The 17,744-nt window shown below is 49.1% G+C and overlaps 1 protein-coding gene across 3 annotated transcripts in view; it reads left to right on the forward strand.

Moving 5' to 3' along the window:
* CPAMD8 (C3 and PZP like alpha-2-macroglobulin domain containing 8) overlaps positions 1–17,744 on the forward strand; it is a 98,806-nt gene that overhangs the window by 58,506 nt on the left and 22,556 nt on the right. For all 3 annotated transcript variants that reach the window (XR_004349427.1, XM_032629015.1, XM_032629014.1), the window contains exons 23-27: positions 4,621–4,672; positions 11,211–11,509; positions 12,120–12,345; positions 13,974–14,150; positions 17,412–17,493. Coding sequence is in view for 2 of the 3 variants with exons in the window: in XM_032629015.1 (XP_032484906.1) it covers positions 4,621–4,672; positions 11,211–11,509; positions 12,120–12,345; positions 13,974–14,150; positions 17,412–17,493 (836 nt within the window). In the remaining variant the exon portion in view is untranslated. The remainder of the gene's footprint in view (positions 1–4,620; positions 4,673–11,210; positions 11,510–12,119; positions 12,346–13,973; positions 14,151–17,411; positions 17,494–17,744) is intronic.

Raw genomic sequence — 17,744 nt, forward strand, 5'->3', positions numbered from 1 at the left:
TGACGGGGCTGCCTTGCTGGAGGACTGCGGCATCCATCTCCTCTCCAAGGAGCAGAGCAGGCTTTGGTGAAGTGATTTGGGACTCACACGGGCTGCAGGGAAGTGTCCTCCTGACCCCCGGCTTGATCACCCTGGAGGGTGGTGTGCCCCTGTCTCCTGGCTGTCCGTTTGTCAATAGGCAATTGTAGGGACTGTGACCCATCATTCAGAGGGTTGTCCTTGGAATGCCTGTGTGGGAAGGACACGGAGCCTCCAGCAGGGGCGCCCAGACCACCGCCCACCCGCCCCGCCCTCCACCCCCACCTCCGCCCCCCGACCCTCCCCGGGCTGTGAATCTGGGATCTGCCACTTACGCATGGGGCTCAGCGAGTGTCTTGTTATTCCGACTCTGCTCTGTAAGACTGGGATGCTCACGCTTACCCCATAGCATGGGGAAGGTTGGAGAATGCACACGGCACTTCACAGTGCTGGGCTTGTAGCAGCAACAGTGCCCCGTCTTTTTTGGGCTGCTCAGATGTATCAGAGCCCAGAGCTGTGGAGAGACTCCTGTTTAGTGCTGCATGGAGAGCACACAGCAGCCCCACTGAATCTCCTCACAGTGGCCCCGAGTCTCTGCCCCTCCCCAGTAGCCCAGCTGCAAACAGCTGCCCTCCCTCCCAGCTGCAGTCCTCACGGGGCTGAGCACAAATGGTTCCCATCAGTGCCTGGAGTCACACACGCGCTGGGCGGAACTCCTGGAGGTGGATGGGTTACTGCTGCAGCTTTGTTGACATGACGTGATGGAGTCCTCCGAGTGTGTCATCAGATGAGGCACGCCATCTCTGTGAGCCAGCAGGATAGGATGGCCTCAACAGGAAATGCAGAGACCCCTGGTGACCCTTTGCACAGCCTGAGCACGTTCCCTGGACCACAGCCTGCCCTACCTCAGTCCAAGGAGGCAGCGAGCCCCCCAGTGTGGCCAGCCTGATCTGGAGGCCTGGAGCTCTTGTCTTCTTCCTCTGCAGGAGGAATTTCTAGATGCACAGAGAACGATTCTCTTATCCTCAAGCCTTTCCTCCCTTTCATGCTGTTCAGCAGTGTCCTATGTCTGCAGCATCCACTGGTCCAGCTCTGTACAGACAGCACTGGAGGATAGGAGGTATGAGTTAGGCATCAGAAGACTTGAAATGTCAATGCAAAAAAATGAAGCATGAATTAGAAAAATGGATTTATGAAATAGGAGGCACTGGGTGCACAGCTTCTCCCATCTCATCCCACCACAGAGCTCTGAGCGCATGGGTCGCTCGCTCCATCAGTTATACGATGGACCCTCCCAAGACACCACGTGCCACCTGCCGGGCAGGAGTCTGAATACAACAGAAAGGCCATTCCTGAGAGACACGTGGTGGGGAAGCAGGTGATGGCCGAGCTGTCGTGGGTGTGTATCAGGAGGAGGGGCGGCGAACGCCATCCCTCCTGGATCCCCAGCTGGCCCAGGGGATTGTGACCTTTTGCATTTCTGCTGGAAGGCTGAGAGCCTTCCATCACCCCACCGTGTCTCAGTGGAGTTCACAGGATCAAAGAGGAGGCTGACATAATTCAGACCCATGAGGGGAGCCTGGCGGGCATCACAGGAGTGAGAGGAAGTCTGCCTTCTTGGCTTGGGGTGGGCTCTGGAGTGAGAGCCCTGGATTCAAACATGAAACTGCTGGACGGTTAAATGAGAGTGTGTGGAAGACATCTCTTGATGCCTGGCCTGAGTGCTAAAGAAAAGTGGTCTGTGGTCATCCAGGCATTTAGAATGGTCAACTGGGGGAACCTGGACATAAACCAGGGACGCTCTTTCCGTTTTAGGATATGTCCATCAGCTGATGAATGGATAAATGTGGTGCAAGGGGATCCAGTTACCCAATTCCACGGAATATTACTCAGTCATAAAAAGGAATGAAGCGCTGATTCATGCAACAGTGTAGATGAACCTTGAAAATGTTATGCTGAGTTAAAGAAGCCAGACACACAAGGCCACATGGCGTATGATCCTATTTATATGAATAGATAAATCCATAGAACAGACAAGAACGAAGCACTGATCTGTGCTACAAGGTTGTAGAAAAGTCTTGCCAGAGGTAATAATGACATCATGCAGTGACCATGTGTTGGAACCTGGTCAGGAGCTGCCTTGAGCACAGAGACGAAGGAGGTTGGAACCCAGGATCAGCTAAAAGCCAGGGCAGCATGCGGAGGAGAGAGGCTGGCTCCAGGGTCCCCTCTGAGTTGAGCCAGAGAAGAAGACAGGGTGGCGTGGCCACGAGTGGCCCATTGGCTGCTTCAGAGGCTATGCTGGGGGTGGGGGTGTGTCCAGGAGGCCCTGGATGGTCAGCCGGAGCCAGAGGGCATCTCAGCACCAGCAGAAAGACTCAGATTGTGTCTCTGGGCTTGCTTGTTCTGGACATTTCATATAAATGGAACCGTACACTATGTGGCCTTTCCTGTCTGGCTTCTTTCACTTAGCACGATGTTTTTGAGGTCCATTTACATTGTAGCGCGTGTCAGCGCTCCATCCCTTTTCACGGTTGTATAATGTTCCGTCATATGCATGGACCACATTTTGTTTATCCATTCAGCCATTGATAGACATCTGAGTTATGAATCATTTTTATGATTGTATAGCTATCATGGGCTTACAATGGCCAGGCCCTGTCCAGTGACTCAACCCCTTTTCCAACAAGGGGCTGAGCTGATAGATCGGTTAGGGGGTTGCTGAAGTCCAAGCAAAATCTCGAGGGCTCACCCTGGAGCCTGTGGCTGAGCAGATGGCCTGTGGGCTCCGCGTCAGGCCTTCTGGGTGTGAGATGACAATCCGGCTGCTGGACAGCTCAGCATCATCCACAAGGGTGCGCTTGGCCTCTCGGTGCCAACCGCGGGTGATTTTGCTAAAGGTTTGCTAGCGAGGTGTGCAGTGTGGGTGTCAGGTTGTGGCTTGCGTGGGTGAGGCAGGACCCCGGTGCAGGCCCCTGGGCGTGGCCCTGGGATGATAGCAGGAAGTGGACATGATCCAGACAGGTGCCTCCCGGACTCATCAGTACAGACCCAGGATGGATGACGCCCATCTTTGCAGCTTCAACAGAGGACTGGGGGCGGGGGTGGGGGGAAGAGGGGGATGAGGAACGCTAACAAGAGCTGACTGTTGAGCAGCACTGAGAAGACGCCAGGCTCTGTCTGAAATACACCTAACCCTCACATCGCGGTGAGGTCGGCACCTTCATCACCCCCGTCTTAGAGATGACAAATAGAGGTCCAGAGAGGTTAAGTGAGTGGACCTCGGTCACCCAGCAAGGAGTGGGTGTATTAGTCAGGGTGCTGCGGATAAACAGAGCCAATAGGACGTATACATTTCTCAAGGAAGATATTTATTATAAGCAATTGGCTTACACGATCATGGAGGCTGAGAAGTCCCCATGGAGGCTGAGAAGTCTGCCATCTGTGAGTTTGAAGGTCAGAAGCATCGAGGGCAGAGAAGATGGATGCCCCAACTCAAGCAGTCTGGCAGAGAGAGAATTCATCCTTCCTCTGCCTGTTGTTGTATTGGGGCCCTCAATGGAGTGTTTGGGGGCCACCACGTTGGGGAGGGCCATCTACATCACTGTCCACCAATTCAAGTGCTGACTCCTTTAAGACAAGTCCTCACAGGTATGCCCAGAAGTAACATTTGGCCAGATGTTTAGGCATGCCCTGGCTTACACAAGTTGGCAGATAAAATGACCCTCACAGTAGGAGGAGTTGGGACCCCAGGAGGCTGCCTGGCTGCAGTGGCCAAGCATTAACCGTCTGAGGTCTGACCTCAGGTGGCCCCAGCTCACCGATTTGCTGATGGCGCTAAAAGAGATCTGGAAGAGCGAGAACCCCACAGGGGCCGTTCTGGTCAGACGAAAACCCACAAGGTGTATCGGGTTAAATTCCCAGTGCTCCCTTTTAAGAGAACAAGCCAGGACTTCCCTGGCAGTACAGTGGTTAAGACTCCACGCTTCCACTGCAGGGGGCACAGGTTCGATCCCTGGTCAGGGGAAGTTCCTCGTGCCGCGTGGTGGGGCCAAAAATAGATAAATTTTAGAAATAAATAAATAAGAGAACAAACCAGCTGCCTTCTGTTATTTGGGGGACGTTGTGGAAGGGGTGGAAGCAGGAGCATGATGGACAGGAGACAAGGGATGCATCGGACAGTGGGACAGAGACCCCGTCCTTGGCAGACCTGGGTGCCCCCTTCTCAGTGCTCTTGGACATTGGATGGGGCCTCAGATCCTGGCAGCCTTCAAGTCATAGTGTTCTCTGCCCACAGGGAGCAGCTGGGCTTGGAGCTGGGCCAAAGGGGTGGCTGGGAGGGTAGGATGGGGGTGTGGGAAACATGATAAGTCTAGGAGCGGTTGGTGAGTTTGTTTGACTAGAGCCCAGAGAAGGGGAAGCGAGCCTCAGTTTCCCTATCTGGGCATGGGAGGCAGGTGACCTGGTCCATCTCTGTGCACCTGTGGTCGTGGTATCACCCCGCGGGATCCACACTCAGAGCTGCTGCCGTGGGAGGGTGGCTTCGCCCTTGCACTGGCTGCCACCCCCCATCTCTCAGTTCTCCCCATTTCTCTGTTTCAGCCTGAAGGAGCCCCCCGGTCATACACCTACAGCGCTTTCTTCTGTCCCAATGGTGAGTTCCCGTGTCCACCCTGCCAAGGACTTTGGCCCTTACCCCTGCACTTCGGCAGCTTTCCTGCTGCTGAGTGGACACCCACCATCCCTGGGAGCTGGGGACACAGCAGCAAAGCTCTGATATGTCCCAGTTGGGGGCACCTGTAAGCCAGAGTGAGGACTGGGCATCTGCCATGCAGGAAATGAGCACATATGATGGTAGACTGCAGACACCAATGAGAAGAGACTGCCGTCAGGGGTAGGGCTGCCCTTGGGCCCTGGGCTCCTCACCCAGGGTCTGGGGAAAGGAGGTCTTAGAGTCGCATCATGGGAAAGCTGTGGGAATGAGGGTGACCCAGAACCCAGGGATAGCAAAGGAGGATGCAGGAAATTAAGGTGGGTTCCAGAAAGTGTGAGATCTGGGGTGCACCTTGATCCCCTGAAATTGACATTATACCCGCCCATGATCTGTGAACAGGAAATGGGCACAGAGTGCCCAGTGGGTGGAGTGGCCAAAGGCCTGTCCACACCTCTGCCTTGTGGGATCAGGGCAGTGCTGGGAGGAACATGAGTCTGAGCTGCCTATGGGAGGGTCTGCCCCTTCCCCATCCAGTCCCTCCCCAAAGAGCCCTCCAGCTTGGAGGTTGGGCTGGGCCTGGCACTGGGCACTCACCTGGCAGGTTTTGCCAAGAGGCACAGCAGAGGATCTGAAGTGGAGTCCCCTGGTGATGCCTACCCTCTAGGTGTACCACCTCCTTGTTCCCAAAGCATTCAGCACAACAGGTCCCCTGACCCACAGCACACTCTGGACACAGGCTTCCTTTAACATCCCCCCCTCCCTTTTTTCAGTAAATAGCAATACATCACATATGTGCTCAAATGAGTTTTGACAATGGTGCACAAGCAGTTCAATGGAGGATGGAGAACCTTCTCAACAAATGATGCCAGAGCAATTGGACATCCATTGGCAGAAACACGAAATTCGACTGAAAGATCATACCTTATACAAGAATTAACTCAAAACGGAGCACGAACTTACATGTAAAACTGTACAACTTCTAGAAAAAAAAACATGGGAGGAATCTTTGGGATCTAGGGCTAGGTAAAGAATTCTTAGACATATTACCAAAAGTATGAATGACAAAAGGAAACACTGATAAATGTACCTCATCAAAATGAAAAATGTTTGCTCTGTGAAAGATGCTGTTAATGGGGGGAAATTCAAGTTACTGACTGGAAGGAAATATTTCCAAACCCAGATCTGACAAAGGACTAGGATCTAGAATATATAAAGAGCTCTCAAAATTTAACAGTAAATAAAACAAACAATCCAATTAGAAAATGGGCAAAAGAAATAAACAGTTCACCGAAGAAGATGTACAGGTGGCAAATAAACACACGAAAAGGTGCTCAACATTGTTAACCATTACAGAAATGCACACTGAAATGCAGTGAGTTATCAGTACACACCTACCAGAATGACTAAATAAAAAGTAGAGATAGCACCAAAAGATGGCCAGGATGTGGAGACACTGGATCTCTCACCCATTGCTGGTGGGAATGTAAAGTGGTACAGTCACTGCTGGTGGTTTCTTAAAACAGTTTGGTGGTTTCTTAAAAGACAGCATGCCATCAGCATACCCACCAGTAACTACACTCTTAGGCATTTATCCCAGAGAAATGAAGACTTATGTTCACACAAAAACCTGTATACAACTGTTCATATCAGCTTTATCTGCAATAGCCTCAAACTGAAAATAGTCTGGATGTCCTTCAGTGGGTGAATGGTTAAAAAATTGTGGTCCATCCATATCTTAGAATACTATCTAGAGTAAAAAGGAAGAAGCTATTGATAACATGCAGCAACTTGGATGAAGTGGATTGAGTAAAAAAAAAAAAAAAAAAAAAAAATCCTAAAAGGGTACATAAAAGATTCTGTTTTTCGAAATGACAAAATTTTAGAGATGGTTGTCATATTATTGGTTGTTAGGGCAAGGAGAAAGGGTGTGGGTGTGATGATAAAATGGCAACATTTATTTTTCTCCCATAAAATAAAATTGGAGAAATCTGAATGAGGATTGTAACAGTGCCAATATCCCGTTAGTGATACTATACTAGAATTTTGTGAGACGTTACCATTGGGGAAACTGGGTCAAGAGTACACAGATTTCTCTGTGTTATTTATTAGAGTCACATATAAATCTATAATTATCTCAGTAAAATTTAAATTAAAAACGTTTTAACAAAGCAATGCGTGTGTACAAATACCATATGATTCCACTTATATGAGCTCCCTAGAGCAGTAAAAATTATAGGGTCAGAAAGTAGAGTGGTGGTTGCCAGGGGCTGGGGGGAGGGGAAAGTGGGGGTTTATTGTTTAGCGAGTATAGAGCTTCAGTTTTACAAGATGAAAAGAGTTCTTGAGGTGGATGGTGGTGATGTTTGCACAATGTGAATGTATTTAATGCCACTGAACTGTACACTTAAAGATGGTTAAGATGGCAAATTTTACATTGTGTGTATTTTACCATAATTTTAAAAATTGGGAAAGGAAAAAGCAATACCTGTGTATTAGAGAAAATTTAGAAAGAGAGAAAGACAGAAACTATCTCCTCTGGTTCATACCCAAAGATGACCTCTTTTGACATTTTGTTGTATTCACTTTCATAGGATTGATTATTGTTTGTTTTAGCACAGTTGTGACTCATGAGCTATGTAATTTTATATCTTGCCTTTCTCACTTAACACATCCTGAGAACTTTTCCTTGTTATTGTAAAGTCATTATAAACAGCATTTCAAAAGAGCTTTAGTATGCTCCATGAAAGGACTGCTCCAAAATTTGATCATTATGGAACATTTTGAAACATTATTGGACATTTATATATTGTTTGTACTTCTTATATCATAATCAACACTAGGCCAAATATATTTGTATTCAAAGTAAGGTCAGTAACATTTTAACATGTTTATTGAGGTATAATTGACATACAATAAATTAGACATATTTTAAGGGTAGTTTGATAAATGTTGACATGTGTGTACATCTGTGAAGCCATCACCACAATTAAGATAATGAAGATTTTCATTAACCCTAAAGTCACATCCCTTTGAACTCTCTCACCCTGTCCACTCTTGCCACTAGGGAACCACTGATCTGCTTCTGTTTCTCTATAGATTACTTTGCACCTTCTAGAATTTTACATAAATGGGATCATGGGGAATGTCCTCTTTTTGTCTGGCCTCTTTCACTCAGCATAATAATTTTGAGATTCAACCATACTGTGTGTGTCAATAATTCAGTCATTTTAAGGCTGAGTAGGAGTCCATTGGATGGATGTGTCACACTTTGTTTATCCATTCACTTTTTGAATGTTATTTTTTCAAGTTATTTCCCGTTTGGGGCTATTTCATATAAAGCTGCTATGAACATTCATGTACAAGTCTTTGTATGGGTGATGTGTTTTCCTTTCTCTTGAGTCAATGTCTAGGAGTGGAATAGCTAACTCATGTAGTAGGTATGTGTTTAACTTTCTAAGAAACTGTCAGTTGTTTCCCAAAGTGGTAGTACTATTTTGCATTCCCACCAGCACTGGATAAGCCAGTTCTGCCCCATTCTTATCAACACTTAGTATTGTCTGTTTAATTTTAGCCATTCTAATAGGTGTCTAGTGGTGTGTCATTGTGGTTTTAATTTGCATTTCCATCATGACTAATGACGTTAAGCGTCTTTTCATATGCTTATCTGCTATTAGTCTATCTTTTTTTGTGAAGTGTCTTTTAACCTTTTTAAAATTGAGTTGTTGGGAGTTCCCAGGTGGTACAGTGGTTGGGATTCAGTACGTTCACTGCCGTAGTCTGGGTTCAATCCCTGGTTGGGGAACTAAGATCTAATAAGCCGCATGGTGCAGCCAAAGTGAAATAAAATAAAATAAAATTGAGTTGTTTATTTATATTGAGTTTTGAGAGATTTAAAAAATGTGTTCTGGATACAAGTCTTTTATCAGATAAATGCTTTGCAAAGGTATTTCTCCCAGTCTGTGGCTTGTCTTTTCGTTCTCTTAATAGTGTCTTTTTTTTTTTTTTTTTTTTTACTGACACACTCTTTTTTTTTTTTTAACATCTTTATTGGAATATAATTGCTTTACAATGGTGTGTTAGTTTCTGCTTTATAACAAAGCGAATCAGTTATACATATACATATGTTCCCATATCTCTTCCCTCTTGCATCTCCCTCCCTCCCACCCTCCCCATCCCACCCTTCTAGGTGGTCACAAAGCACTGAACTGATCTCCCTGTGCTATGTGGCTGCTTCCCACTAGCTATCTATTTCACGTTTGGTAGTGTAGATATGTCCCTGCCACTCTCTCACTTTGTCACAGCTTACCATTCCCCCTCCCCATATCCTCAAGTCCATTCTCTAGTAGGTCTGTGTCTTTATTCCCATCTTACCCCTAGTTTTTCATGACCATTTTTTTCCCCTTAGATTCCATATATATGTGTTGTTAGCATACGATATTTGTTTTTCGCTTTCTGACTTACTTCACTCTGTATGACAGACTCTAGGTCCATCCATCTCACTACAAATAGCTCAATTTCGTTTCTTTTTATGGCTGAGTAATATTCCATTGTATATATGTGCCACATCTTCTTTATCCATTCATCCGATGATGGACGCTTAGAAAACCCAGAGATAAACCCACGCACATATGGTCACCTTATCTTTGATAAAGGAGGCAGGAATGTACAGTGGAGAAAGGACAACCTCTTCAATAAGTGGTGCTGGGAAAACTGGACAGGTACATGTAAAAGTATGAGATTAGAACACTCCCTAACACCATACACAAAAATAAACTCAAAATAGATTAAAGACCTAAATGTAAGGCCAGAAACTATCAAACTCTTAGAGGAAAGCATAGGCAGAACACTCCATGACATAAATGACAGCAAGATCCTTTTTGACCCACCTCCTAGAGAAAGGGAAATAAAAATAAAAATAAACAAATGGGACCTAATGAAACTTCAAAGCTTTTGCACAACAAAGGAAACCATAAACAAGACCAAAAGACAACCCTCAGAATGGGAGAAAATATTTGCAAATGAATCAACTGACAAAGGATTAATCTCCAAAATTTACAAGCAGCTCATGCAGCTCAATAACAAAAAAACAAACAACCCAATCCAAAAATGGGCAGAAGACCTAAATAGACACTTCTCTAAAGAAGATATACAGATTGCCAACAAACACATGAAAGAATGCTCAACATCAGTAATCATCAGAGAAATGCAAATCAAAACTACAATGAGGTATCATCTCACACTGGTCAGAATGGCCATCATCAAAAAATCTAGAAACAATAAATGCTGGAGAGGGTATGGAGAAAAGGGAACACTCTTGCACTGCTGGTGGGAATGTAAATTGATACAGCCACTATGGAGAACAGTATGGAGGTTCCTTAAAAAACTGCAAATAGAACTACCATATGACCCAGCAATCCCACTACTGGGCATATACCCTGAGAAAACCATAATTCAAAAAGAATCATGTACCAAAATGTTCATTGCAGCTCTATTTTCAATAGCCAGGAGATGGAAGCAACCTAAGTGTCCATCATTGGATGAATCGTGTCTTTTAAAGAACAGAAGGTTTTCATTTCAATGAAGCCCAGCTTATCACTTTTTCCTTTTATGGATTATTTTTTGTTGTTTTATCTAAGAAATCTTTGCCCAACCCTACGTTTTCTTCTCAAAGTATTATAGTTTTAGGTCTTACATTTATAAAATGGCTATGATCTGTTTCGAGTTACTTCTTGGAGCCCATGCAAGGTATGGATCAGTGTTCCTTTTTATGCATCTGGAGGCCCGGTTGTCCTGGCATCATTTGTTGAAAAGACTTTTGCTATTGAATTGCTTTTGCACCTTTGTTGAAAATCAGTCGCTCATACATGTGTGGGTCCATTTCTGGACTCCCTGTCCTGTTCCATTGAGCATTTGTCTATGTTGACGCCAATGCTACACTCTTGTGATTGCTCTAGCTTTAGAGTACGTCTCAGTGTCAGAGGGTGTGAGTAAACTTGGTTCTTGTTTATCAAAGGTGTTTTGGCTCTTCTAGATCCTTTGAGTTTCCATATAAATTCTGGAATCAGCTTGGCAGTTTCCTCAAAAGACTCTGCTGAGATTTCGATTGGGATTGGATCGAATCTATAAATCAGTTTGGGGAATAATTAACATCTTTGCAGTGTTATCTTCTGACCCACGAACACGCTCTAGCTCTCCATTGATTTGTGTCTTTAGTTTCAGCAGCATTTTGCAGTTCCCAGCTTATGGGTCTTGCACGTCTTTTGTAGGATTTATCTCTGTGAGCATTTCATCTTTTGTGTGCTATTGACAAAACGGTCATTAAGCCAGCTCCGTTCCACCATGCTTCCTGCAGCTTCATGGGGAGCCACAGTGAGGCTGGCCCCCTGAGGTCCCGATGCTCAGCTCTGGGCATGGGCGGGGGGTGGGGGTAGGATGATTCGGTGCCCCCTCAACACCCCTTCTCCTTCCCTCCATCCAGAGAGAGTCCACATCTCCACACCCAACAAGTACGAGTTCCAGTATGTGCAGCGGCCGCTGCGCCTCACCCATTTTGACGTGGCCGTGCGAGCCCACAACGATGCCCGCATGGCCTTGTCCCCAGGACCCCAGGACACGGCGGGCATGATCGAGATCGTTCTGGGAGGGCACCAGAACACCAGGTCCTGGATCTCCACCAGCAAGATGGGCGAGCCCGTGGCCAGCACACACACAGCCAAGATCCTCTCCTGGGATGAATTCAGAACATTCTGGATCAGCTGGCACAGCGGGCTCATCCAGGCATGGCTGGGCTTGCCTGGGGTGGGCGCGGGAACCTCCTGGTCCTCTGGCATTGTTGCTTCCTGATACATGTGATAGGGGTGGGGAGGAGAGAGAAGAAACACAAGGCAGCTCTCAAGTTGCTCATAGTCTGCCTGGAGTTACGTACAAAAAACAGGTGGTGAGAGCTGTGGTGGAGGAAGTGCCTAGGGATCTGGGAGCTGAAGGGTGGTGGATGGTCAGGGAGAAAGAAAGTGGATAAAACAGGTAAAATGGGGACTGTGGACTCTTTCTGGGCCAAGCAAAGGAGACATAGAAAAGAAGCAGCTGACACAGCTTCCTAGAGGAGAGATATAGCCAAGTGGGGTTTTGAAGTACAAATAGAGGAGTTTGCCAGGCATATGCTAAGATCCAGAGGTTCCAGGGAGCCCAGCGACTTTGGAACCTGCAGATGCCACACTTGTGTCTCTGTTGGGTGTTTCATGAACAGTGTGGTGTCTATAGTTTCTCTCATCTCTGACCCCTTGAGAACCCCACCCCAACTTATGAGCGTGGCCAAGGCCTCTGACCATGTCTGAGCACAGCTTCACGCTTCCTGCCAGCATCCAGCAGCATTGGCCTCTTTTTCCAGGTTGGCCATGGTCCAGAGCCATCCAATGACTCTGTCATCATGGCCTGGACCCTCCCCAAGACACCAGAGGTCCAGTTCATCGGTTTCTCCACTGGCTGGGGTTCTGTGGGCGAGTTCCGCATCTGGAGGAAGGTGGAAGTAGATGAGAGCTACAGCGAAGCCTTCACTCTGGGGGTCCCGCACAGTGCCATCCCTGGGTCTGAGCGTGCAGCCGCCTCCATCATAGGTGCGTCTGCCCTGCAGCCTGATTTGGGGAGGACAGGAGCAAGAACCCAGGCCAAGGGACAAGTGTTTACTCTGGGCTCAGTCTCATACCAGGCTTTGCTGGGGACCTGTGCCCCGGGGCCTCCAACCACACACCCACTCACCTGACAAGCAGCTTCTAGTGCCTTCTCCATGATGGGCGCTGGGGCCAGACTCAGAGATGACCTCAAACCCGACCTTCAGGGCTTCCTAGTCTGGCTGAGAAGGCAGGTCCTTGCCCTGTGTGGGGCAACCGGGAGGGTGGGTGGTGAACTCCATGAGGGCAGTGGGTCTGGTGATATACAAGAAGGTTGAAAGGCCAGGTGAAGTTAACCAGGTATGGGGTGGAGGGCGGGGCTTCTGGGTGTCCAGCTGAGCGGGCAGGACCATTTCAAACGCTTAGAGCATTTACTGAGCAGGGGTAAGAGGCTGTGGCGAGGGATCTCTTGGGCTGTGGATTGTCTCCTATAGCCCAGGCATAGGATTGGAAAGTGGGGACTGTGTGATCCATCTAGTGCTGGGAATTGGAAGGGTGAGGTGAGGGTGAGACACCAGGAGGAGGCAGACAGGCCTGAAGGAGGGTGTCTTGGGTCTCTCTGACATCAGAGGATGGAAGCCCTGGGTCCTGGGCAGGGTGGTGGTTGTGACCAGACCAGAGGATATTGGAGTTTATGACTTCTGAAGCATGAGATAAACTCAAATGTGGCCTTGGGGATGAGTGGCACAGATGGAGGTGAGGGATGTAGGGGAGAAGGCAGATGGACAGCAGTGGAGAGGAGGTGAAGGCAGGGACTTGTGTGCCAGTCAGTGTCATCAGCACAGTGGGATGGAAGGTTGGAGAAGAAGCTGGAAAACCCAGAGAAGGGTGATGAGAAAGTAGCCAGGTAGGCCCTGCCACAAGAGGAGGCTGCAAGAGCAGTGGCAGCCTCAGTGGGGCAGGAGGAAAGGCTGAGGAAGGAAGAGAGGTGCAATCAGGGGACAGTGGGGATTCCGGAGGGCCCATCAGCAATGTTTGGGGCATAGAGGCCAGGGAGAGGAAGGCAGGGTACTGAAGGGATGAGAACATAGTAGGTCAGAAATAAGAGAAAAAAAGAACTTTTAAAAACACACCAACAATACCACACATGTGGGAAGAGTTTTATAAAAAATCTAAATACTCACAGAGAGAAAAATCACATTTCATATTGGAAGTTAGAAAAAATATTTAGAATGGAATCGCATGGCTGGATTGACATCTTAATGTCTGTGGGATGCAGCCAAAATTGTACTAAGAGGGAAATGTATAGCCTTAATTGCACCTGTTTAAAAAGCCAGAAAGGAAAGAGCATTTAACATAACGGAAAGGTAGAGAAAGAGCACCTGAGTTAAAACTAAAGAACACAGAGGGAGGTATGGAAGAAAGGGCCAGTGGGTGTTCACCAAAGCCAGGAGACCAAGCAGGCTGACTGGGCAAGGGTGCAGCCCAGTTTCAAAGGGCAGCACTGGCAATTAGAGGATGGGTTGCTGGTGTTAGGCCACAAGTGGGCTCTCTCTAAGGAAAGCTGTCCGTAGGACAGCCAGGGCACTGGGTGAGACCAGTCCCCAGCCCATCCTTCTTTTTCTTCCCACCAGGAGATGTCATGGGGCCAACTCTGAACCATCTCAGCAACCACCTGCGCCTGCCCTTTGGCTGCGGAGAGCAAAACATGATCCACTTTGCACCCAACGTCTTTGTCCTGAAGTATCTCCAGAAAACCCGACAGCTCAGCCCTGAGGTGGAAAGGGAGACCACTGATTACCTGGTGCAAGGTACTTGGGGACACTGCCTGGGTGGAGGGGGTGGGACTGCAGGTAGCCTTGACCATGCTGGGGGGGGCAGCTCATATGCCAAGTGCGACAGATGTAGAAGAAGGCAAAGAAGTGGGTGAAAGAGGCCACTCTGGCTGGCCTGATGGGGTCCCTGTTAATAGGAACCTGGTGTCTGCACCTGTTAGGAAAAGGCTCTGAATGCTGGTAATCAGCCATGGGGAGAGGAATAGCATCTTTTAAAAATGTAGATATTTTGAACAACCAGAGCAGTATAATAGCATTATAAAAACATCCGGAAAGGGAAAAATATCCCCATAACCTCCCTGTCTTGCTGGCTCTGGGTTTACTCCTCTGCCCTCCAGGAGCAAAGATTAGCTTTGCCACTCTTGGTGTCTCATAACATGGCATCCTATGGCATGCCCTCCACCCCCAACCCCACACGGTGTGCATAAGATTCGTCCACTGGGCTGTGGGGACCTGTGGTCTGTTCACCTCCATTGCTGTGTGGGGAGACCATAGTCAGTGTGTCTGTTGATGGGCTTTGGAGCAGCTTCCAACTCAGGGATTTCAGAATGGTGCTGCCATTAATCACCCTCTTAGTGTACTTGGTGACAACACGTCCAAATTTCTGTGGGGTGAAATCGCTGGGTCTCAGGATGTGTTCAGTTCATAATCACTTTGGAGACTACACTATTTGTTCATCACGTGCATTTATGGAGCACAACATACTGAACTATGCTTTTGGACATACTGGGGTTATTTCCAGTTTTTTTTCGCTAAATAATGCAGCACTGAACATCTTCAGAAATAAACCACCAGCACTGAACTTCTTCAGAAATAAACAAAGCAGCATTGAACTTCAGATATAAATAACACAGCACTGAACATCTTCCATTGCCATGACTCAGGTCCTTAGGATAGGGAACAGCCTTATGGCAGAGGGGGCGGAGGCAGGGGGGCGGACAAGGCCTCTGAGGGCCCTGTCTTACCCACTTTGCACATCTAGGCCCCACAGGTAGGAGGAAGGGGGTGGGAGGCTGGAGGTGGGGTCTCACTTCTGTCATGGATTCCCACTCTGTGTCCTCGGGTAGGGCCTGCTTTTCTCAGTAACTTGGTTTCCTACCTGTGTAACAAGGGAGTTGTCAGTTGATCCCAAGGTCCTGGGGCCTCCTGGGCTCTGCTTCTAGCCTTGGGCTGGAGCTGAAGTGAAAGGAGCGCATGGAGGGGGCTGGACCCAGCTCTGAAGCTGGCATCCATCTTGTGCCAGGCAAGTGCCGCTCCATCCACGCTGCCCTGAGTTGCCTTCCCGGCAGCCTCCACACTGATGGTCCTCATTTCCCAGATGAGCAAAGTGAAGCTCCTGGGAGTGAAGAGGTGCCCACAACCTCATAGGGGCAAGTGGTGGGGGCTTCTCAGACTGCAGGCTCCCCTGGACTGGGGCACGAGGGGCAGCCAGGGCACTAGACCCAGCCAGAGGGAGATGAGAACCCACGGGCACAACCTTGGAAATTTCTGCCACCGAAAAGGACCCGCAGGTGCCTGGCTCAGACGATGCTGGCCCCTATCAGATGGGGAAACTGAGGCATGTGAAAATCTCGATCCCTAAGGCGAGTCTGGGGTCCCTGCCTCCTGGCCTGTTACAGTTCCCGCAGTTACTGTACTCCAAGGGCAGTCCTGATGATCTAGAACCATCTGTCCTTGTGGATGAGAAAATGAAAAAACTTACTATGAAGAACGTACAACTCTCAGATGAAAAGAGAACTCAGGGGTTGCCATGGGCTGAAGGTTTGGCTTCGTGAAGGCTGACCACAGACTGCCCAGAACCCCAAGTCTGCTTGGTCCATCGTGGGGACGGGGGGCTCAGGTTCATGTGCTGTGAGGGTCTTGGAGGTGGGTGGGCCCTGGCCTCCCAGGGCCAGGCATACCTCAGTGGACTCATCTGGGCTCAGGCCCTTGAATGCCACCCAGAGTGCGATGACCTGTATGGGAGAGTGGCAGCCTGGACCCCACCCCGGGACAGCCAGACCTGAGGCTTATCAGCCAATTGGCCTTTCAGACTCAACAAGCCCCAGATTAACCCCCGTCCCCCTGGTTTTCCGGCAAACCTTTGGTGTTAGTTTCCTGGGGCTGCCGTAACAAAGTACCACAGACTGGGTGGCTTAGAACAATAGGACTTTATTCCTTCATGGTTCTGGAAGCCAGAGGTCCAACATGAAGGTGTCAACAGGGTTGATTCCGTCTGGAGGCTCCGAGGGAGCATCTGTCCCAGGCCTCTGTCCTGGCGGAATTCTGGTGACTCCAGGTGTTCTTTGGCTTGTGGACACATCACCACGCTCTCTGCCTCCGTCTCCACAAGCCCTTTTATATCTGTGTGTTTCCCTTTCTTTCCTCTGAGAAGGACACCAGTCATTGGATTTAGGGTCCAGCCTAATCCAGGAACATAATTCCATCTGCAAAGAACCTCACTCCCGATAAGGTCACATTTTGAGGTTCCAGGTGGACATTAATTTGGCGGGGGAGATACTGTCCACCCAGTTCAGAGTTCCTCCTGCCTCTTTCCCCGCCTCCATGGGCACAGCTCCATCCTTCCTGCCTTTCAGGCCGCAAACCTTGATGCCCTCGGCATCCTTCTTTTCCTTCACATCTTATTCAGCTAAGGCAGCTCTGCCTATACCGCAGAACCCCTCCCTCCCTGTCCCCACCACCCGCTCCAAGCCCATGGTCATGCTCGCCTAGACAGTCCCCACCTGCCCAGTTTCTCTGCTTCCTCTCTGGACCCTACGATCCACCCACTACATTTGTCCCCTCACACCCCTCCCCTGCTCCCCTCACCCCCTCCACTCATGCCCCCTGCTGCCCTCACAATAAGACCAACCACCCAGCCCAGCCTTGGAGGCCCCAGTAACCCACCTGACCTCCCTCCCTCTTGTCCCTCCTTGCTCCCTTGCTCTGAGCAAACCAAGCTCGAGGGCGCCTGGAGATGGTGCATTTCACTGACCAACCCCTGCCCCAGGTACGACTGAGGGGCCGGTGTGTGACCAGGAGTCACAAAGGGGCGATATCAGGAAACAAAAGAAGAATAAAGTAGAGGTTTCAATCCCCCCAGCTGTGGGCGTGGGGCAGTTTCAAGGACCCCAGCTGTGGGCGTGGGGTAGTCTCAGGAACCCTCGATGTGGGTGTGGCATTGTTTCAGGGTCCTGGGGTAAGACATTGGCTGGCCAGCCATTCACCAGGGTGCTGTCCCGTCTTCTTGCCCCACAGGCTACCAGAGACAGTTGACCTACAAGCACCAAGATGGCTCCTATAGTGCTTTCGGGGAGCGGGACAAGTCGGGGAGTATGTGGTGAGTCCTCACTCCCCAGGCACGGCTGCTGAGGTTCTTCCACTTGAAGTCACATTCTCATGTCCAGCACAGCGTAGCCGGGAGCCTGCATGGGAAATGCAGATGGCCATGGTCTTAGCCCCTGGGGTTTACAGGTCTGGATTGTTGGGGTGGCGGGCGGGTTCTGCCTGGCCTGTGCATGGTGGAGCTGGCGGCGGTGACAGTTACTATTACTCCTTCTGCTGTTGTTGCCACAGGGCCCAGGAACTGAA

Source organism: Phocoena sinus, chromosome 3, assembly GCF_008692025.1.
Source record: "Phocoena sinus isolate mPhoSin1 chromosome 3, mPhoSin1.pri, whole genome shotgun sequence".
Taxonomy (NCBI): Eukaryota; Metazoa; Chordata; class Mammalia; order Artiodactyla; family Phocoenidae; genus Phocoena; species Phocoena sinus.